The 23,788-nt window shown below is 48.1% G+C and overlaps 1 protein-coding gene across 5 annotated transcripts in view; it reads left to right on the forward strand.

Annotated features, from left to right (window-relative positions):
- The window catches only part of LOC306995917 (globoside alpha-1,3-N-acetylgalactosaminyltransferase 1-like), a 47,654-nt gene that overhangs the window by 11,535 nt on the left and 12,331 nt on the right, over positions 1-23,788 (forward strand). For 4 of the 5 annotated variants that reach the window (XM_079607895.1, XM_079607894.1, XM_079607898.1 and 1 more), the window contains one exon: positions 7,180-7,206. In XM_079607895.1, coding sequence (XP_079464021.1) covers positions 7,180-7,206 — 27 coding nt within the window. Of the gene's footprint in view, positions 1-7,130; positions 7,207-23,788 lie in introns of all 5 variants that reach the window. The other variant, XM_079607897.1, reaches the window with a different exon arrangement.

Raw genomic sequence — 23,788 nt, forward strand, 5'->3', positions numbered from 1 at the left:
GCGGGCCTGACCTCTGAAAGCAAGAAGCTCCCCACCGTCGAAAAGCCTCCAGCGGAACACGCAGCTACATCGCAGTCTTGAGGATGCCGGCCTTTGCTGCCTTCAGCCCGCTGTTTCTGTTGTGCCATCCGGCGCGCATATATCCTTTCAAACGCAAGTGTGTTCACTGCTGCGACACACTTTTTCTAAACGAGAAATTTTCACGAGGCGCTGTTGCAAATGCCTCGCACTGCCTGTGCCTCATGCCGAGGCACTCTCTCCGGGGGAGACCTCCACATCCTCTGCGCTTCCTTTCTGGGTCGTGACCACGCGGAAGCAGTACTCACCAAGGGCCGGAATGTTACGTGATGGGCCTCTCCACCCTGCGGGATCGTCTGGCTGGATTCTTCGTCGACGACCCTCCAACCGCTCTTTCTCTCCCTCTGCTCGTGCCGCGCAAAAAGAAGCGGCATTCACAGAGGATGCCAGAGTGGACGGAGACGAGCAAACACACGCTGGGCCAGTCCCTACGTGTCTCGCTCTCTCCTGAGGAATCCCCCTCGCCGGTCCTGTTCACTCAGGCGGACCAGCGCCCCTCTTTGCGAGCGGCGGGTCTCGTCTCTTTCGGGGCTTGGGACGAGGAAGAGGAAAAGGATGATAGTTTCTCCATTGCTGCATTCGAAGGCGACGAGTGGACGGGCTCCCTTTCTGGCCCAGCCCCGTCGACCCAAGCCAGTGCGAGGACGAGCATCGACACTGAACTTCTCTGCGTGTTGAACAAGGCCGTCGAAGACCTCGGGCTCGAGTGGTCTTCGCCCAAGGAGCCCTTGCGCAGCAGGCTTGACGAATGATTCCTGCAGGGGCGCCGCCAGGCCCCTCAGCAGAGACCCGCCCCCTTCTTCCCAGAAGTGCACGACGAACTGACGAAGGCATGGAAGACGCCTTACTCAGCTCGCTTGAAGCCGTCTTTCTCTTCAGTGCTCTCCTCTGTTGACGGCGCTAGAGAAAGAGGCTACGAGGCGATATCTCCCCTCGAAGAGGCGGTGGCCGCTCACCTCTGTCCCCCCCCCACTGCTGCAGGATGGAAAGCTAAAGCGCCGCAGCCGTCTAAACCTTGCCGTGCCACTTCAGCTCTCGCTAGCCGCGCATATTCCGCCGCTGGTCAAGCTGCTTCAGTGCTACACACTGTGCTCCAGCTACATGGCTGTCCTCCAGGTGTTCCAGGCTAAGCTTCTCTGTTCACTGGACGAGTCTAGCTAGGACCCGGAAGCGTTCAAAGACCTACGCAGCGCCACATACCTGGCACTGCGAGCCACTAAGTCAACAGCCCAGGTGATCGGTCGAAGTATGGCTAGCCTCACGGTGCTCGAGCGGCACCTCTGGTTGAACTTGACGGATACAGACAGGGCGATTTTTCTCGACTCCCCTATCTCCACCACTGGTCTGTTCGGCACGGTTGTTAAAGGCTTCGCGGAGCGATACACAGAGGCTCAGAAGGCGTCGCAAGTAATGCGCCACTTCCTCCCGAAACGCTCCAGCTCTGCGTCGTCACACTAAGAAGGCGCCATCGCAGCAGGTAAAGCCAGCACCCGCGGTCTCTCAGCCCCGCCCAGTGGCTGAAGTCACCGCTCTCGCCCAGTGGCTGAAGTCACCGCTCTCGCTCAGCCAAGTGCCAGCAGTTCACGGCGAGATGGGGACCCCGGCCCAGGATTGTGCTGGACCCCGAACCTCGCAAGCCTTCCTAGCCGTGAGAAGAAAAAGGGAGAATTTGAGTCCCGCCGAAGCCGGACCAATCTCCAAAAGACTTCTCAAACATCTCCCAGCTCCCTCCTCTCAGGCGTCTGGAAACGTATATACTGCAGTAAATGGGTCTGTTCTAAAACATGCAAACCTGCAAACAAACGCCGTTTTTACGGCGACACAAATAAAACATGAAAAGAGCTCTTTTCTGTCTGTATCACATGTAGGTCACGTGCCCACTGTAATGTATGCACCCCTATACACAAGCACTGTCCCCACAGTAAATGTTTCTCCAGCTCACGCTGTGAATGTAGATCATGTGCCCACGAAAAAGTGCGCACCACTACACATAAGCACTCTACTGACAGTCCCAAACTTTCCCCCGCACACGCTGGAAGTGTAATGAATGTAGTTTGCGCGCCCACTGTAAAGTGCGTGCTCCTACATGCAAACACGAGTTCAAACTCCCTTCCATCCAGCATGGGAGAGATAATAAATGTAGATCGTGTGCCCACTATGAAGTACGCATCACTACACACAAAAACTGTTCCCACAGTATCAGTTTTTCCCCTCGTTATGACGAGAGACATGATAAAGGGTGCTCCTGCTGTAAAGCGCGCGCCCCTGCACATGAGCGCTGTTCACACAGCTGCAACAAACAGTTGGACGGTCGGGTCCCTATCTCAGAGCGGCCCTCCTACAGCTTTTATTCAACCCCTAGCTATGTGGGCCGAGGCCTGGGAGGCTATCCCCGGTATATCAGAATGGGTGTTGAACATAATAAAACGAGGCTACTCGCTACAGTTCGCTCGCAGACCACCGCGCTTTCAAGCCGTAGTCGAGACGACAGTCAATATGGGCGTGGCTCTCGTCCTTCGCACCGAGGTGTCGAAGCTGTTGGAAAAGGGAGATGTCAAACCAGTTCTACCAGAAAGACTCTGGTAAATTAATACATTTATTTAAGAGCTTAGCAAACAATCAAGGTTTGGGTTGAGACTGAGACTTTTTCTCAGTGGATCTGAAAGATGCTTATTTTCACATCCAAATATCGCCCCATCACAGGCCATTCCTGAGATTCGCCTTCGAGGGGCAGGCCTACCAGCACACAGTACTACCATTCGGCCTATCACTGGCACCTCATACATTTACGAAGTGTATGGACGCAGCACTTTCCCCCTGAGACAGCGGGGAGTGCGAGTGTTAAATTACCTCGACGACTGGCTGATATTAGCCCAGTCGAAGGCGGAGTTAATAACTCCCAGATCTTGGATACTCAGCCATCTGAAATACTTGGGTCTCAAGATCAACACAGCCAAGAGCACACTGTCTCCCAGCCAGAATATTTCTTTCCTGAGTACAGCGATAGACTCTATGCAAATGAAAGCGCGCCTTACACCAGAGCGTGTGCTTTCCGTTAAACGCCTAGCGGCATCTTTCAGAGCGGGCGCGTGCTCACCCCTCAAAAGATTTCAGAGGATGTTAGGTCTTATGGCCTCAGCATCATCAGTACTCCAGCTAGGACTACTGAACATGCGCCCTCTTCAACGCTGGCTAAAACTACGGGTACCAGCTCACGCGTGGTGGTCTGGCCTATTACAAATCAGAGTGAACCATGGCTGCATCAAAGCCCTGGCTCCCTGGAAGGTGACAGACTGGTATCAGTCTGGCGTGAGTTTGGGAGTGGTTTCGAGAAGAAAAGTGATCTCGACAGACGCCTCCAACTTGGGTTGGGGGGCCCTTTACGAGGGAAAGTCCGTCACTGGCCTTTGGTCAAGCCCAGAGAAGCGTCTACACATAAACTGTCTTGAGATAAGAGCTGTCGCCCTAGCTCTGAGAGCTTTTCTCCCATACCTAAGGGGTCACCACGTCCTGGTCTGAACGGACAACATGGCAGTGGTGTCCTACATAAATCGCCAGGGCGGACTCGGGTCTTACAACCTGCACGCCATGTCCAGGAGTCTCATTCTATGGGCTCAGCACAACCTGCGCTCACTGAGAGCAGCGCACGTGCCAGGCGTTCTGATCCGGGGTGCAGACATGCTGTGCAGAGACAACGTTCCCCCAGGGGAGTGGTCTATTCACCCACACACGGTTCAGCTGATATGGAACATCTTTGGCGAGGCAGAGGTGGACCTCTTCGACAATGCTCATTGCCAAACATACTTTTCAAAGAGCAGAGACGCGCTGGCCCACGAATGGCCCAGCCGCCCGCTCTGCGCTTTTCCCCCGGTCTCGATGCTTCCACAAGTCATCGAGCGGATCAGGGAGAGCAAGTGTGCGGTGATGTTAATAGCCCTCCTCTGGAAGACCCAGTTATGGTTCTTCGAGTTGGCGCAGATCAGTGGCGTAACGAGTCAACACCGGGCCCTTAAGCAGGATTATTAAGGCGGGCCCCCCTACTACAACACGTGATGACGCTACACTTACAAAAAAAAAAAAAAAAAATGGTGACGGCGCACCATAACACATTGTTACTGTTACTGTCACTGCTATATACACATAGGCCTAAGTCCAAATACATAAAAAATATGCTCACTTACATTATAGCTGCATTTTCCGGGCTTTCCTCTGTGCGAAGCTGTCAGGTCATAGGTTTAGTTACCTATGATCACGCGCGTGAACTCGACAATCGACTACTTTGGACTTCAACCGAAAACAGGAACTAAATACAGGTATGTGCGCTGGCTGATATAACATCATTTTTATTCATATCTTTCACATCTACTGCAGTCAGATTCACTCGTGTTCACTCTGAAGGAATCACTCAACATGGCTGGGCACTTGTATGACACATCAAGGATGATAAGAGAAATAAAAGCAGGTTTAAAATTAGACCCCATTCAAGTCGCAAATTTTAAAAAGAGGATAACACGGTGTAGGCAACACCGATTTTTGCCGTTGTTCTCTGTATTGACAGCACTCCAAATTTACTAAAAATTGAGCTCAATGTTAAAATTGACCGGAGTTCTCCTTTAAGATCCAGATAGCGCGCACGGGCATTCTCAATTGACAGTATGGCAAGTCCAGAGAGACGACTCTGTCCCATTGAGCTCCTGAGATAGCTTTTTATCAGTTTCAGTTTAGAAAAAGAACGCTCTGACAAAAAATTTGACGACTCCATATCTGTCTCAAGTTCACCGGTTTTTACTGTTTTGCACGCAATGCATGTTCACCCGGGGATTCCCCAGTCCCAATTCGAAACAAATTACACCAAATTCATCATTGTTCGTTTCAAACATTTATTTAATGATCAGTCAAATATGTTGTTGTCATTATTTATTCAAATCAATAAGCAAAAAATGAAAATGCGATCAGACTATAAGTAGTAAAATGCGATAGGGGGACCCGCCTGGGCCTGTCAATCAATATCGTCCAGTCACGCGGGCGGGCCCCTGATTGGTCCGGGCCCGTAAGCAACCGCTTACCCTGCTTACCGATAGTTACGCCCCTGGCGCAGATGACAGAAGCGGCACCATGGCCGATACCGCTGAGGAGGAACAGACGCAGGCAGACGGGTTGATCTAACATCCCCGTCCCGATTTGTGGGCCCTGCACGCATGACCCCTCAACGGGTACCCGGGTGCCTCCCGGAGAGGGTTCTGAATACCATCACTGAAGCATGAGCACCTTCAACAAGACGCCTCTATGCTCAGAAATGGTCATTGTTTTCCGGCTGGTGCGCTGCACGAAGCCTGGATCCCTACTCATGCGAAGTACCAAGCGTACTTGCCTTTCTACAAGAGCTCTTGGACGCGGGTCAGACCCCCTCCACGCTCAGAGTATATGTGGCAGCCATAACAGCATCTCACGCTCTTGTCCTGCGATTCCTTCAAGGGGCTAGGAGATTAAACCCTCCACGCCCCCCTTCTGTGCCTATCTGGGACCTATCAACGGTCCTGGAAGCCATGAAAGGGGCCCCATTTGAGCCGCTGAGGTCCACAAACCTAATTAGCACCTCTTGCTCAAAACCGCTCTCTTATTGGCGCTCGTGTCAGTTAAACGAGTGGGGGACTTGCAAGCGCTGTCAGTAAGCGCTTCCTGCCTTGAGTTTGGGCCTAACGACTTCAGAATCGTCCTCAAGCCAAGGCATGGTTACGTACCTAAAGTGCTCTCGACTCCATTCAGAGCCCAGGTTATTTTGCTGGTTGCTCTTTCCTCGCCAGACTGCCTCATTCAGTCAGAACAGCTTTTTGTATGCTTGCCCGGCTGGGCCTTGCCGTCCACATTTATAAAGTTTTATAACTTGGAAGTGCCCGCTTTGCAAGCAAGGGTTCTTTCAGTGTAACAGTGAAACACATATCGCCCTAGCCTAGGGCTCGACATACGTCTGGTTAAGGCCATTGAACTAAGGATATATATATATATATATATATATATATTCCTATATGAAGCCCGTTACGACCGGCTTATACTAGGACTCACACTTTACTCTTCATAAGTCTCAGGCAGCTGCCTCAGGCTACAGTATGAGTGAAGTTAGCACGCACAGCATTTCGAAGGGGGTTCCCATAGCCTATGCTACGCAATAGGAGAGACTTCTTTTTTTGTCTAGTTCGGCTATCTGACCCTGTCTTGACTAGGTCTCACTTGTAAAAGAGGTTTGTAACCTCAATGTGACTTTCCTAGTTAAATAAAGGTTAAGAAGAAGAAGAAGAAAGACCTCTCGAAAGGGAACTACTCGGTTTACTAATGTAACCTCAGTTCCCTGAGAGAGGGAACGAGTATTGCGTAGCCCGCCGTGCTACTGTGCTATGATCTGGGTTCGCTTCAGTCGATTAACCTGGATTTCCTTGGTGAGGCTGGTTCTTTACAGTCTTGGACCACGCCCATTCTGGCAGGCTCTGACACATCAGGGCGCAAAGTGGCTGAGCCGCCTCGCCATAGGTTTGTGCAGTTGCCGCAGCACAGCCAATGACTGCGCCCACGCTCATATGTGTCTGCAGTGCAGCTACTCTGCGTTTTGAAAAAATTGCTTCAGTATTCTTGAGAAAAGGAGTTTTCCCATAGCGTATGCTACTCAATACTCGTTCCCCCTCTCAGGGAGCTGAGGTTACGTTAGTAGCCGAGTAGTATTTACAAGTACTTTATAATGGCAGTCAATCGTTTTTACGTTTGCTGTTGTTTTTTCTTTTCCCAATAAACACATTTTTCCCCCGTTTTTAAACTTTTTGTTAGGCTACTTGTCGTTTTTACTCATTCTTATTAAACTGATAAATGGCATCATCAGGAGAGTCTTTAAAGAATAGCGCCTATAATACAGCACCATTCATCAGGGAATAATAGTGTTGAAATACTACTACGTAATTCAGTCATTCATTCTCATGAGAGACCAGTTGCATTTCAGCCTCACAGTTAGACAAAAAAATGTTTTTATAATAATGTAAGAGTAATCCCTTATTTCTGAATTATAGGAAAATGTATTGTGACCATGCAGTATTTCAGCATTATAACCTTTTTCAGATATAAAGAGCGAAGATTCTGCCTTAAGTAAGTACTGCCACTCTTAATACACTCACTGAAACACATGCTCAAATCATACACTTACACATACAAAAGCGCATTCAGAAGCATACATTTATATGCACATGATGACATACTGCAAGCATGCAAGTGACTATATATTTTTTTTTAAATCCTTATTTTATACTATGTATTTTATCCCTGCTTCTCTCCTGTTTTTGGACACCTTTGCTTGATTACTCTAATGACCAGTAAGGTATTACAGTAATCTAGCCTTCGGGGTCATGAATGCATTAATTAACTTGTCTTCATTTGACACTGAGAGTATGGATAGGCAATTTTTAAGATGGAAAAATGCGGTTTTACAAATTCTGGTGATGTGTTTTGCCAGGCCTAAAAAATATGGAGCTCAGTATCATCAGCATAACAGTGAAAACTGTTGATATCTCCAAAAGGTTGCATGTATAAGCAATGGTGTTCACACCCTCAGCGACACGCAGCGACACGATCACATTCATTGCAATGGAGCGCTAGCGACTTCCGGCGACAGTGACAGAGGTCATGGAGGTGCATTGGGTTCTGGTGGCTTTATAAAAAGTATGTCTAAATGCATTCTTCTCCGTGCTGCGTGTAGTAAAAGGATATCCGTTTATATTTCCTGTTGCTATTCCCTGGTGAGTCGTTTGACTTTTTGCTCTTTCTCACAGTCGCAGATCTAAAATGTGTCTAAATATGTGTTTGTCATTAGGAATGTGTTTGTGCGTGAAGTGGCGAGCGTAGGTAGCATAAAGCTTACTGTAGTCTAAAAATCACACCTAGAGGTAAGAAACGTTATTTCTGGACGTTGCTGTTTTGAACCACTGTACTACCGAGTGTTTTAAGAATTCTGCCCAATCGATCTGTATGAAATGTGATGAAGTATTGGACTTTTTTTGTCTTTTGGGCTATCATATTAAACTAACACGCCGGTAGTCTGTAAAGAAGCTTGAGCGATTTTAAATATTATTAGCTGTTATTTAAATATTGTGCCGGGTTTATTGTTTAGTAATCTTTTCCCTTTTTTTTTTTTTTTTTTTGGTATGTGTAGTGTATTGAGTAGAATGCACTCAGAGTAAACTCAGGAATAAGCACTACTTGGCCACTCTAGGTTAACTCTGGGTTAGAATTTGGTTGGCCAGTTAATTGTCTAAAGAAGAGACGTGTTCACAAAGTTGGTCATTCTGATATTGCACAGTGTTGGGGATTGCCCCACTGAAACTGGTGGATTATATTATTGACCGCTGCAGAACTCTGGTCAGGGAGTCGGAGTCATCAGATAGAGTTCAGACGTTTATTGTACAAGAGTGACCATACACATAATAGTGTACTTGAGGTAGTTTTTGGTCACAAACTTTATCTTGCACATAAACACTGCACATGAATGTGTGAACGCGATATGATCGCTCAACTGAAGTAGCTTAGTGAATAGGCAATTACACTGAGTCCGTACGTGCTGAGAATGCTGCACTACGTCATTTGCGTACAACGCAACTTAAAACGTCACACACGTAGCTACCTTAATATTTAAAGGGAGAGAATTCACAACAGCCGCCCCCACATTAGAGCAGCAAATGGGTAATCAAGAGAATTCTCTAACTGTCTTTGGTGTTACCTTCTAGAGCAGGCAACTGTATCAAGCGTGCAACTGGTCTAATGTAAGCTTTACCGTCAATAACAACTTCGACAGTTCGCACACATCCGTCACTGCTGGGCAATGTCTTCCGAACTCTGCCTATGGGCCACTGAGCTCTTGGGAGTTGCGGATCCACTATCAGTACAACAGAGTCGACTTCCAGGTTTTCTGCAGCTTTATGCCACTTCTGCTTGGTCTGAAGTGTAGGCAAGTAGTTTCTGGTGAACTGTATCCAGAATTGGTCTGCCATGTTTTGACAGTGACGCCACCTCCGCCGCCCCATGTCTCCTGGAGCATATGCCACCTGAGGGAGAGATGCATCCCGCCGCCCCATAAGGAGAAGGTTAGGAGTAATTGGATCGATGTCGGCGACATCTGTTGAGGCATATTCCAGAGGTTTCGAATTGAGAATCCCCTCCACTTCCACTAGGATTGTGGACAGAACATCCTCTGTGACTGCTTGATTACCAACGGCTACCTGGAGAGCATTTTTTATAGAGCGGACCTCACGCTCCCATATTCCGCCAAAATGTGGAGCGCTGGGCGGGTTGAACTTAAAGTCAATTTGGTGGTCTGCAAGACGGATTTGGAGTTCTGACTCCATGCTAAAGAAGGCTTCCCGTAGCTCTCTTTCTGCCCCGCGGAAGTTGGTGCCACAATCTGAATGGATCTCGCAGGGTTGACCTCTTCTGGCTATGAGCCGGCGGAGTGCTAGAAGGAAGGCATCGACATCCATCGAGTTAAGAAGCTCGATGTGAACTGCCCTGGTTGTGAGACATTTGAAGATCAGGCCCCAGCGTTTTTCATTACGCCTTCCTATTTTGACCAGGTATGGGCCAAAGCAGTCAACGCCCGTTGAATAAAAGGGTGGACAGAGTAGACGGAGGCGTTCTGGTGGCAAATCTGCCATTTGAGGTACCTTTGGCTGCGCTCTCCAGCGCTGACAGGGTTGACAATGGAGTTGATGGTGCTTGATAGCCTGGCGTCCTCTGAGAATCCAGTACTGCCTCCGTATCTCAGCGTAGACTCTTTCAGCACCCGGATGTAACAGACGCTCATCAAATTCTTGAATAAGGAGCTTTGTTACTGCATGTCTTGGGTCCAGTACAATGGGGTGGATTTGTTCTGGGTCTGAGTTTGCAAGCCGTCTTAGACGCCCCCCAACTCGTATCATGTTGGTCAGGGGGTCCCACTCTGGAGCAAGGTTGACTAGTCGACTGTGCACGGGAATCAATTTCTGTGCTCTAAGGGCAGCTACCTCTTCCGGGAAGCTCTGAGCTTGACATGCCCTCAGCAGGACAGCTTCCGCCTCTCTGTTAGTCATTATTACACTGTTCGATGCGGCCGCCCCTTGACAGGCTTGTAGAGTTGCCCCCACTAACTCTCGCCAGGTTTTGAATTGAGTAACATCAGGGAGGTTGGACTCTGTTTCAACTGCCATTACGGAGTAGCAGGTCAGGCCTTTCAATTCGGATACCACTTCTGACTGTGCAACTTCAGGTCTTTTAGGCCAGTGCTCTGGGCTCTGTTTCAAGAATGGAGGCCCTTGATTCCATCGGCTGGGCTCGGACAAACTTTGGAGGGTTTTACCTCTAGTTATGTCATCAGCTGGGTTATCTTGCGTATTAACATACCTCCATGAGTTGTGGTCTGTTAATTCTTGGATCTCGGTGACTCGTGTCCCAACAAACACCTTGTATCGGCAGGAGTCTGACTGAATCCACTCTAGCACAGTCATGGAGTCTGTCCACAGAATTGTCTGATTGATGGAGAATGTCAGCTCATCCTTCACCAGTTTGGCCAGCTGAGCTCCAGCTAAGGCAGCGCAAAGCTCCAGACGAGGTATAGACTGCTGCCTCTTAGGAGCAACCCGTGATCTGGCCATTATGAAGGAAACATGAATGTCACTGCTGGTTTGAACGGCCAAATATGCCACTGCCCCGTACGCTCTTTCAGAGGCGTCGCAGAACACATGGAGGGAACTGTGCGGTTCTGCTGCAGTTGTGGAGGCTGGCGTGTAACAGCGAGGTATGGAAACTGCACTGAGTTGTTTAAGCTCGCTTTCCCAGTTGGTCCAGGCGGCCTGAAGGTTTGGTGGTAGATCTGGGTCATCCCAGTCTCTCTTTTTAGCCCACAACTGTTGGATGATCATCTTTGCTCTGGTGGTAAATGGTAGTATGAACCCCAGTGGATCATATTGGGACGCCAACACCTGGTAAGCAGCTCTCATCGTCAGTTCTGAATGCTCAATGAGCCGATAATGGTAGCCGAGGGTATCAGCTGCACAATTCCACCGAAGGCCTAATGTGGGCTCCATAAGGTCAACGCGGTTTTGCACTAACCACTGCTCTGTGGCTGATGACTGGGCTTCCGTTGGAAGATGAGCTACCACCGCTGGATGACTGCTAGCCCACTGTCTTAGGTCGAACCCTCCTTCGGCTAACATGCTGCGTAACTGATCCACAGTTTGCTTGGCTGCTGAGACAGTAGGGAAGCTTGTCAGGCAATTATCCACATAGAAGCTCTGGTGGACTAGCTGTTGCAAACCTGGAAATTTGGCTTCAGAATTTAAAGCATGGTGCTGCAGAGCAAAGATGGCACAGCATGGACTGCTTGTTGTGCCGAATGGCAGAACCTGCCACTCGTATACATCTGGAAGGTTTTCACTCTGCAGATCTCTCCAAATGAAACGGAGAAAGGGCTTGTCCTTCGGCAATAGGCGGACCTGATGGAACATGCCCTTGATATCTGCACTTACTGCTACAGGATGCTGTCTGAATCTCAGGAGTACTCCTAACAGTGATGGTCCAAGTGTGGGACCTGGCAGGAGCTGATCGTTCAAGGACATGCCATGGTATCTGTAAGAACAGTCAAACACCAGTCGTTGCTTATTATTATGACTCACGAGATGATGGGGTAGATACCATGCCTCTGTTTGTGTCGCTTCCATTTGGTTAAGCTTGACTACGTAACCTGCCTCGATGAGTTTTGCAATCTCTCCTGAATAGATTGAAGCCTTTTCAGAGTCCTTCTGGAGTCTCCTTTCAGTGCTCCTCAGATTTGCAAGGACGGATTGCATGGAGCCCTTAAGTTCTGGAGCACCTGGGTTCCACAGAAAAGGGGTGGCATAACGCTGTACTCCCTTGACATTCACTCGCTGCGTTTGATACTCAAGCAACTGCATAGCCTCTTTGTCTTGCCTAGACCGGACAACCAGTTTCTCGTTGCGAAAGGGCAGCACACCCAGTTGCCATAACCTTTCCACATTTCTGTAGAGCAGATCGTCTGGGTGGTCAGTGGAGAGAAAGAAACATTGCTGCACTGGTTCTCGGACTGTAGTACTCATTTCCGCCCCTTGGAGTGCCCAGCCGAGAGCTGTACAAACTGCCACGGGTCCCCCTTTGGTGCCTTGACGAATAGGCTCTTTAGCAGTAATAAGGTGTACTTGGTCTGAACCTATGAGCACCAGTGGACGTACCTTGTGAAATGGCTGTAACGGAACTCCTCTTAGATGTGCATAGCGTCTCTGAAGAGTCTGAACTGGGTATGACTGTTCCACCAGATCAATGCCAGATGCTGTGAATGCTCCAAACACTTGATAGCGTTTCTCTGGTTTACCTCTTGGAGAGATATCAAAGGTGACTTTTGAGCCATTAAGGTGAGTAGTGTCTGGTCGGACTGTGCGAAGTGCCAGAGTCTCAGGTTCACCTATAAGCTGGAGCTGCTGGACAGCAGTAGGTAGGATCATGGTGCGCTGTGCTCCGTCATCTAATATAGCATAAGTCTCTAGTGTCTTTGATTTGTGGTGCAGCAGCACCGGCACCACTTTCAGAAGGACTCTGCCTGATGCAATGGATGGCAAGAGGTAGATGCGGCTCTCCGAGGTAGCTGATGATTGTAGCAACATTGACATCCGGACAGGTGCTTATCAAATTTAGTGAATCGTGATTTCTTGCAAACACTTCATTCGTTGTGTGAACAAACAAGAGGTCTCTGTCTCTTTCTCCATTACACACACACAAAGAGACACGTAACACGACACCCCAAAAATTCCAAGGAACACACGTGACAGAACACCCACGTCTCCAGAGAGATACGCACACACACACAAGAGACTTTTCCTCAAACGAATCATATTTAAAACATTACCAAATGTATTATGTGTTGCCATTTATATGTCATGACAGTTTTGGGATTTAATGTAAGTTTTATTGTGTATTAATCAAAATCTAAATGCTTCTAATCTGTATATTTTATGTAACTTCGTTATCATATAATCCAACCTGAATGTGTTTGATACCATTTTAAATCTTGAGACCTAACGGAGTTGAATCTCGATAATAGACTGCAATGATATGATTATTACTAGATGAATCCTTTTTAGTCATAGAAATGACTAAGGCAAAGCTCTGTCATAAACTACACAGACTGGGGTCTTCTGGCAGGACAAAGAAGATTCTCCCGCTCCCAGATCACTGAAGGTGATTGGACAACGCGCCGAACGAAGGAGTGACCCATACAGTCTTTAAAGGAAAGAGCAAAGCTCTTCCTGCTCTCTCTTGCTCTCGCGTCCTGCCTTCGTCTGCTCATCATGTGAAATCTTCGGACCTGAACTCCTTCAGGAGTTCCCTCCTTTTATTTGCTTTATCTCAGTCTTTTGTTTAATTTTCAAATTCCACTGTGTTCGTTTCCACCTACGAGTCGAACGAACGGAGCCTGAATTCCTTCAGCAACTTCACTTTCAACCAGCTTTCAAAGCTCCCGCGGAAACGTGCTCTGGCAACGAGCACGCGCCCGGCTCCGAAACGACACGAGAGAACGCGCCTCAGACACGAGAATGCGCGCTCCCCTCAGATCCAGACATGCGCACACACGACCTTTTGCAAGTATCACTCTAACGAGTTGTTAATGTTTTAAGGTTCGATGCATTTTGGTTGGCTCTCAAAGGTCTGTGATTTCGTTATTCTATGATGTTTGCTGTTCTATGGTCACACGTGACCATTCTCTCTTTCTCTATCTCTCTACAATCTCAGCGCGTGCTACGGCGCGCGCCCCTCCCCAACTCTCTATAAATCTCCTTCTCTCTATCATCTGTTATTCGTTGTCTTGTTCGTCACATGTAAGATATGTATAAACGTATAATCAGTATGGTGTAGTCTGTATATTCTCTAGTTTTGCATTTATTAAAACAATATATTCAACTGTTTCCCGGAAATGCTTGTAAAACGAGTCAATGAGATAAGATCCAAGAGCTGCCAGCGCGCTCAATATTAACTACATTAAGTAGTTTAATTTTATAAACACAGGAAAGTTAATATTCAAGGCCAGAAGGTTAATATTTCTTGGAGTTTATAAGAAAGGATAGCTTTGTTGAGAAATTAATCACTTAATCTGACAGTTGGTCGCTGGACGAACAACGATTTGATAATTACATTAATTTCCCTTAAAGATTATCTCATAATCGAAGTTAAGTAAGATTATTGATATATGAATGAGGAATTACAATTCGTTGTGATTGATTATTCATATATTCATATAATCCACTTACACTTTCGACAACTTAAAGTAACTGTTATATGCAAAATATTAATCATATTCATGATTAGTTATTAAAATCCCCTATGAATCATTTGAGCTAATTCATCCGGACCCAGAGTCCGAAGCATAAGGCATATAAGGTCTACATGTTTGGTGGAGAAAATTACGCGCAATCTCAAACTTTGTGTTTTACGAGCAAATCAGTTTCAGTCTGTCTATATTGTGTATTAATGTAACGCGCTCCAGCGAGAGCCCACGCGATCCCATTGAGGAAACAAGCGCGCCCTAGTAAGGCAAAAACCACGCGCGCTCACCGAAGGACTGTTAGAAGGCACGAAGCCGATCTCAGTCAAAGCAAATTGACCCTGCTAGATATGTTTAACATTTTCAGCCCCTGTTAATTGCTAAAATAAACTTCGATGTATTATATTAATATTGTTTCGGTAAAGAGAACAGAATCTCTGTACATTCCGTACATTCTGAATATTGTGTTACCCACGCGCGCGCTCCAGCGAGAGTCCACGCGGTTCAGTGAGGAAACGCGCGCGCCCAAATGCGAACCCACGCGCGCTCACTGAAGAACTGACTGGTGCCGACTCGCCGAGCCAGCTCAGCTCAAGCATATTAACAGACGCTGGAAGTGACAATACCGGTAAATGTCCTAGAGAAAAGAATCTCTGTTCAGCCTGTAATTAATATTGCTTTAGCCCGCTTGAAATCAAACGAGTTTCTTTGTTCACGCGGTAGATTGGAACAGAGCGAGTCTCCTCCGTTTCGATAATAGGCCTAATAATAATATTAGATCGTTGAAATAACGATAACTCCTGGTCGAAAATTGGATTAGCTACCCATTTTGTAAACCTAAGACATTTTTAAATCATAAGTGCTATTGTGGTTAAATGTTTACGGGAACCCAACAACAGATGATAATTCCTGTTTTCCACATTTGAGTAATAAAGTGCAGTGAAGAAGTCCTGACACGTTCTCTCTTGTGCAGTATAGCACCCGAAAATCTGTAGAGATCTTGTTTCCTTTGTGATTTTATTGCAGAAAATCAGCACGTGACTGAGCTGAACGCTCTGAGCTCTTTAGAGTCACATTTAAAATTGGTTGTAATTCCGCGGACTAAACACCAGAGGTCCTTTTAGGTGTTCAAGTCTCAAAATACGCGCCCCAACGACGTCACCCTGCGTGAGCACCGCCTCCCACTGACGTCAGCCTGCATGAGCGCGACTACGCCATCTCGTGGCCGTTTCAGATAATGCTCTCGTACTGCTAAATTCAAGTGTTCTATGATGAATAGTGAATTAGCTTATGTCTAAATTCTCAATAATTATTGGCATTTCCAGCTTTGCTCGTGCGAATATTATTTTGTGTTAGACAATTTTCCTGCTTGTGACTGGTACATTTACTTTGAGTTTGGTTCAAACAAGAGGTGAATTAAAACTTAAATTAAATCCCAGCCCAGCCATTGAGAGCCCATAGAGGGAAGTCCGCCACCCAGTGGCCGCCTCCCGCTAAAGCGGTTCATTCAACTCGCTTCTCTGTTTCCAATTCTGTGTGAATTGCTTTATTTCTGTTTTCTCGTCTGATTATTTTATAATAATTACTGATACTTTAGTGCATCTAAGTTATTATTCGATATCATTCTGAGTTCTCAATTCCCTTACACGCTTATCTAAATTCGAGTTAAATCAGATTTAAATTTTGGATTTAAATCTTGTTTGGCTGGCAGCCACTGTCATCCACTAGAAGGAAACAGCGCCACCGCGTGGCCTTGTGGATACTAAGTCGGTGCCACTCTTTTTCCCCTTTCACTCTTTTGAAGTGTGTACTTATTTCATCTTTCCCTTCTGATTATTTCATAGTAATTACTGATGCCTTAACGTCATCTGGATTATTATAAAATAGCACTCTGATTTTTACATTTCTGCACAGGCTTATTTAAATTCGAATTTAAACCAGTTGAATTTAATTTGAATGAGTTTGTCTGTTCAAACAGGGTGACCGCTGAGAGGAGGTACGCCCCTTTTGTGGGACAGACCCACTACTGCGGCCTGTCTCTTCTTCTGGGGTCATCCTGACTTTTCATTATTTTATTTTATTAATTTTTTTTTTTATTATTATTAATTTTTTTTTTTCCAAAAAAAAAAATATATATATTATTACTTTTATTCCTAATTTTCTTATCTCTCTTTTAGGTTAGGTTATTCTGATAATCACCAACGTTATCATAATTCCCTTTTTGTTTTACCATTATTTCAAAGCCTTTGCCTTTATTTCTACATAGATAATTACTAAACTTGGTTAAACAAGAAAGCCTTAATTGACTTTAACTTTCACCTGTTTACCCCTTTTTGTGTGTTTATGTGTAGTTCTCCCTAGGGCGCTGTGGTGATTTGACAGTCATCTCTGGTTGGTTTCCAGCGAGCGGGGTCACCTGGTCGTCACGACCGACACCGGCCGTGCGTGAGTCTCGGACTCCTCTGTCTCTTACCATTGGGGTGGCACGCAACTGCTACATCAGCAATTTAGCACTCCAAGGGTAAAGTCAACCACGCCAGCTGACACACAAGGCAATTTCGGGACAAGTACCTGAACCAGGGCCTGCTGCAGGGGCCGGGTTCCGGGGAAAACCCCATTTTTGTCGTGCTGTCTGGCAGTTGACACCTTGGCGTTGCCAGGTTGTGTTTAAGGTCGCAAGTTGTTTGAGAAGGTCGCACCGTGGTACACAGAGTAACAGAGGGCCCGGGTCCACTGCGGTCGAGTGTTTGGGACCGTCAAGAAGGTTGACCGCGCCGCCGGCTCCCACCTGAGTGACCTCATTTCACCCCAGGCAAACTAAATGAGGTAAAACCCATACACTTAGTATAAGCCACAGAATACTAGATATTCCCCGGTCATTTAAGTGTTTGGCCTATATCCCTTTTATCCAAGCCTCACCATCTTCCTAGGTTTTCTACCCCGATAGCCCCACTCACCTGTAGGCCCTATCGTAAACTCTGGCAGTGGTAATAGGCTTAGGCCTCCTTATTCTCTCTAACACATACCGTGTTACTATTGTTTGATCTTATTTCACTTTGATCTGTTCTATCCTTTGTTCTGTTGTGATTTGTTTCTTTCATTTCACCTAGAAACAGTAACCTGAGAGAGCCATCAAGGAAGCTAAGCAGTAGAGTGACTACCAGCAGCCGGGGCCACCACGTGACCCGCCAGGCTACTGCTCGTCACAACCTCTAGTGCAGGTCCTCAGACGACCCAAGTTAATTGGCTCCGCGAACTAACTGTTGGCATCAGTTAGCCCCAAAATTCTCATAAAACGGCATAGCCGTATGATCATAGCGTTAACCTTAAAACGAACTTGCATTGGTCTCTTTGTGTGTGTGTTCTGTGTTCTCTCTCGCCCACAGTGTGCCAAGGTCACGGCCGTCCAGTATGGCTGCCCAGTGGGACGAACTCGAGTTGTGGTTGAGAGCCATGACGACCGACTTCCTGCCCGGAGACGCCGCTGACGCAGAGCCCCTGAGCCGAGAACAGCTGGACACCGACCTGGTCAAACTGATGACCCACGATCCGACACAGAGCTACAGCTACAAGGACTGGGCCAAGATCGTCGGAAGCCTCGCACACAAACTCGTCGCCCAGGCACGGCTCAGCGAAAGGAGCCACAGCAACCTGGAGCAGGAAGCAGCAGCGCTAAAGCTTCAAGCAGAGGAGGCCCGGAGGAACCAGGCCCACACCCAAAGTCATCTTGACCAGCTTCTTCTCCAGACCGTGAAAGAGAACGACACAGATCCAGAGCTACAGAAAGAAGTAGAAAGACTTCGAAAGGCCCTGCAAGATCTTCGCCTCGACACAGACCAAAGAGAACAGTCGGAGAATGAAACCTGTAAAGAACTCGACGAAAGACTCCAACAAAGTGACACTCTCCTCGAGAGAGCAAAGACTGAACTAAGAGACAAAAACGCTAAAGCCACAGCCTGTGAAAAACACTTACAGGTGGCCAGAGCTGAAATCCATGAGCTTACTCTGCAGAGACATGATCTCAGAGACGAACTTGACATTGTTCACAGAGAACTGAGACATTCTTACAGACTTAATAGTGACCGGGTAGGGGAAACACACACCACAAAGTTTCCCCTGACCAGCCGGTACACACCAGCCAGCCAACAAAAACCCCTGTCAGCAGAAAGGGGGGGGCCCTCACAGAGAACACTCACCGCTAATCGCGGCACGGCTCCCAAAGCTGAAGGGGGCGGAGCTGAAAAGGGTCAGAATCCCCTCCAGACGGATTGGGCCCCCAACCACAGCTCTTCCCCCACGAACTCTGACAAGTTGGCCAGAAACATCCCCACGTTCACTCCAAACCTTGCAGGAGGCCATGATGTACATGCTTACCTTCAAGACATTGACTTTCACCTGCAAACTGTCGCCAACGTGACAGCTCGGGACAAGTTTTGCCTGCTCAGAATTACTTCTAGCCGTGACGTGCGCAGCTTCCTAGACCGTCAACCAGAGACTGTCAAAAGGGACTACCAGCAGCTGCGACAAGCTTTGATCCGTGAATTCTCTGATCCAGAATCAGAACAAGGGGTCTTCACCGCCATGGACGTCAAACAGGCCCGACCTGAACACCCACAGACCTACTACGGCCGACTCCGACACGCCTACTTCGGAGCACGAAACGAGCCCGGTATGGAAGAAGATGTCAACTTCAGGACGCTGTTCCTCCGAAATCTGCATCCCACAGTGAGTCACCACTTAGGCGTTCTGGCCTGTCCACGTAGCATGTCCACCCAACAGCTACGTGACTTGGTCCACAAAGCTTACACCAAGCAAAAGACTATTTCCAAAAAGACTGTAAAAGACCCCACAACCTACTCTGTCTCTGAGCACTGCTCAGAGCTAGACACAGAAGGCGCCCAACAGCACCACAGTCACAGACTGTACCACAGAGAGTCAAGACCGTTCCAAGCCAGCAGAGGGCAGCACAACCGTGACGGTGCTCATCCAAAGCATCGGAGCGAGCGCTCTAAGAGGTTCTGGGACCTGCATCACCCGCCGTCCAGAACTCCAAGCCCAGAAAGCCAGCCCTGGAACCCCTCTCGACATGCTACTGGTAAGCCCAAGCCTCATCGCACACCAGAAAAACACAGTGCAGCCACGTCGGAGACAGCAGAGATCGTGAGGATGCTGAAAGAGTTTCTTCACAAGAAACATCGCAAGAGAGACAAGGACGAACCAGACATCTTATGTCTAAGCATAAGAACTGAAACCAACACCCTGTCTGACTGCCATCTGCCTGAGCCAAGCACCACGAACACTGCTCGTCCCCCACAGACTACAGAGCTAGCTGTCACACCACAAAGTGACAGCTCCGCTCCAGCACCACAGCTGACAGCTGCACACCCTACACGAAACAGCACAACACATCACACCTGGGACCAACATCACAAAGTCCCAGGAAGTGCTGTTCCGGCTAGCTGCCCCCGCAGCAAGCCACACGTCCCTCCCGGGGACAACCCACCAGACATTGTTATCAAATCGCAACCCATGAACTTTGCTGTTACATCACCAAATGGCAGCTCCACTCACTCACTCATTGTTGCATCACAAACTGACAACACCTACCATTCACTCCGGCTGACAACAACAGCCCCGGTGCCACAGTTTCTGGAAAACCTTCTTGAAAGGGGGGTGACCAGGAAACCCTACCTAGCCTGCACTTTGGAGAAGGAAGTGAAACTTGAAGCCTTGATAGACACAGGAGCAGACCTCACTGTGATCTCATCTCAACTTTTCAAAAGACTCAAAGTTGAAGCTAAGAGACAGAATCGAACTCTTGAATCCCACACTTGTGAGCTAAATGTGCATTCATACAGCCAAAATAACATCCGGCTCGAACAGCTAACTCTAATCCACCTGTCAATAGGTTTTATGTCGCTGACTCACCCTGTGTACGTTTCACCAATGAACACTCATCCACTCATCATTGGCAAAGACCTGCTGGATCGTTTCGAGCCCTTACTGGACTTCAAAAAGCGAACTCTTTGGGCCCAAGTGCCAGAACCTCTCCCCATCCAGTCACACAGGCCACCCGAGCCAGACTGTCAGATCACAGAGGTCACGAGACTTTCCACAGAGCCAGACTGTCAGGTCACACAGTTCATGGGAACTCCCACAGCCAGTCACAACGACACAGACTTAGCAACAGGTCAAGTTTCAAGTTCGCTACCCTGCATCTTCCAGCCCACAAAAGACTTTAACAAATGCTGCGCCAAGGTCAAGACTGACCTGCAGCCACATGACCAAACTCATGCCCGCGCCAAGCCTGGCGCACTAAACGGGAAGCGGTGGTCACACCCGACCCACCCACCCGCCCTCACTTTTGCAACGACTACACACTGCATAGGACTTTTACAGGCTACACTGCCTAACCCTGTGCCGCTTACGCGGGCTCCGCTGTCTGCAACACCCAACATAGCGGACATGCGGGCTTCTGACACCACAACAACGACTTGGCATTGCCTCCACTTATACCCCTCCTGCCTCCCTTGCACGCCGTCTGAGCTCACTGACAGCCAGTGCCTCAATCCGCTGCATAACATGCACACGCTGCATACACACAACATTACGGGTTCTGCACCTGTTGACATCACAGCGCAAAAGCTTGTGCTGAACAGTTGCAAAAGGGGGGTCATGCCAATGTTTATCTATGACGCATCATGTGCGGCACAACACAGCACCAGAGTCACTGACGAGACATTGAAGCAAGCGACAGGCTGGCAGAAAGATGTGACAAAACATGGGCCAAGGCGAGCTAAACCTAGCTGCCACCCACAAAGCAAAATAACTGCCCTGTCCAACCAAAGACAACCCTCGTTTGCCTCTTCCTTCCCTTTCTCTCTCTCTCTCCCTGTCATCTGTACCAGGTTGCTGCTGTGGGTCGTCATGCTGTGCTGTCAGCCATCCAGAGGACAGCTGCCACCGAGAGAACAACTGAGACTCCTGATCACCGACTGCGGAACCTACACTCAGCCAGTGTATGGTCGACTCACCCAGTCCCGCCCGGTCTACAGAGCACACTACCCCAGCACCGCAGCCCCATACATCTGGGCAAGTGCCCAACGGACAGAGGACTCCCTCCCTCACGCCAAAGCCAAGGTCGAACATCTGCTCAACCAACTGGAGAAAGTGACTGCCACGCAATCAGGACTCCTAAGCACCAACCACCGATCCGAACGGTTCCTGGGAGCGTTGCTCGGAGCCGTAGCTGCCGCCAGAACTCTTTTTAACATTGGTATGTCCAGTGTCAACGCAGCGAACCAGACTGTGAACTCAATGAAACCGCTGTTTAATATCTTCCAGAAAGACTTTGCCCAGACTCCGCTGTTTACAGCACTAACGACAGACATGCTGTGGGAGGTTAGCTCCTCCACTGACAGCCTAGCCACAGGTGCAATCCCACCGTACCTGAAACTCTTAAGCCTTGTGCGAACTGTGCCGGCTTCCAGCATCACCACGCCAGCTGACCCTTTTCAAACACACCTTGCTTACTCGCTGGGTTGCGCCACCCCACTTCACGTCAACCCCGAGCAGAGAGAAGTGGGTTTTCTCCTAAACCTACCCATCATCGAGTCAAACCAAACCTCCAGGCTCAAAGACATTGTCAACAGCGGGTCCTGGAAAAGCAGGACCCAGTTCAAGATATGCACTCCAGACGCGGTGGCCTACCCCGACAGCGACACCCTGCTGTACCCGGCCCCAAACCTGCACGGGTGCACCTTGACCAAAGACTTTCACTATCTCTGCCCTAGCAAGCCCTTCCTCAGAGACAACACTGAAGGAATCTGCGAGTTGCAACCCCTGGTCAGCCACACACGCTGCCCTGCTGAAGCTAAGCCTCGCACACAAGTCACAGAAACACAAGCAAAGATTGTAGGTGAACGATGGCTGGCTAACACACCTGCGCACCCAGCCACTGTCACTCACGAACAGCATGATACAACCAGCCGTGTCAACCTGCTCAACCCGAGTATGCCGACTCAAGTACTGACAGGTGCCATCTCACACCTCGGTAACCTGTCATGGTACCATCTTCCGAGCAAAGAGTACCAGACAGCACTGGAACTCCCATCCTTTAAGAACTACAACGTCACCCTAGATCCAGAAGGAGATCTCTGGTTTGAGAAAAGGGGGTCCCAACTCACGAACATTGCTCCTGTCAACACAGCCCTCCAAGCATGGGCAACCGCCCAGCCTGAATACCTCACCTGTGTCCAAACCTGGACCGCAGCGGATACTGTCGTATCTTTCCAAGGTCACCGACCACGCACTGACACTCGTCTTGGCCTTCACCCTGTGCCAGACTCAACGAGATGTGAACATCCACAGCCAAGCTCACAAAGCCGTGTCGGCGGTTTCTCACAGAACCCCACACCATCGACCACCTCAACCTCATGTGGGCTGAGCCATCAGTCTAGCAAACCACCTGTCATCCATTGTGCTAAGTTGTTGTTCGATGAAGTCCATCCTCTGACTTAATCGAACAAAAAGGGGGATATGTAGCAACATTGACATCCGGACAGGTGCTTATCAAATTTAGTGAATCGTGATTTCTTGCAAACACTTCATTCGTTGTGTGAACAAACAAGAGGTCTCTGTCTCTTTCTCCATTACACACACACAAAGAGACACGTAACACGACACCCCAAAAATTCCAAGGAACACACGTGACAGAACACCCACGTCTCCAGAGAGATACGCACACACACACAAGAGACTTTTCCTCAAACGAATCATATTTAAAACATTACCAAATGTATTATGTGTTGCCATTTATATGTCATGACAGTTTTGGGATTTAATGTAAGTTTTATTGTGTATTAATCAAAATCTAAATGCTTCTAATCTGTATATTTTATGTAACTTCGTTATCATATAATCCAACCTGAATGTGTTTGATACCATTTTAAATCTTGAGACCTAACGGAGTTGAATCTCGATAATAGACTGCAATGATATGATTATTACTAGATGAATCCTTTTTAGTCATAGAAATGACTAAGGCAAAGCTCTGTCATAAACTACACAGACTGGGGTCTTCTGGCAGGACAAAGAAGATTCTCCCGCTCCCAGATCACTGAAGGTGATTGGACAACGCGCCGAACGAAGGAGTGACCCATACAGTCTTTAAAGGAAAGAGCAAAGCTCTTCCTGCTCTCTCTTGCTCTCGCGTCCTGCCTTCGTCTGCTCATCATGTGAAATCTTCGGACCTGAACTCCTTCAGGAGTTCCCTCCTTTTATTTGCTTTATCTCAGTCTTTTGTTTAATTTTCAAATTCCACTGTGTTCGTTTCCACCTACGAGTCGAACGAACGGAGCCTGAATTCCTTCAGCA

This window comes from Phoxinus phoxinus, assembly GCF_949152265.1.
Source record: "Phoxinus phoxinus genome assembly, chromosome: 3".
NCBI classification, from domain to species: domain Eukaryota; kingdom Metazoa; phylum Chordata; class Actinopteri; order Cypriniformes; family Leuciscidae; genus Phoxinus; species Phoxinus phoxinus.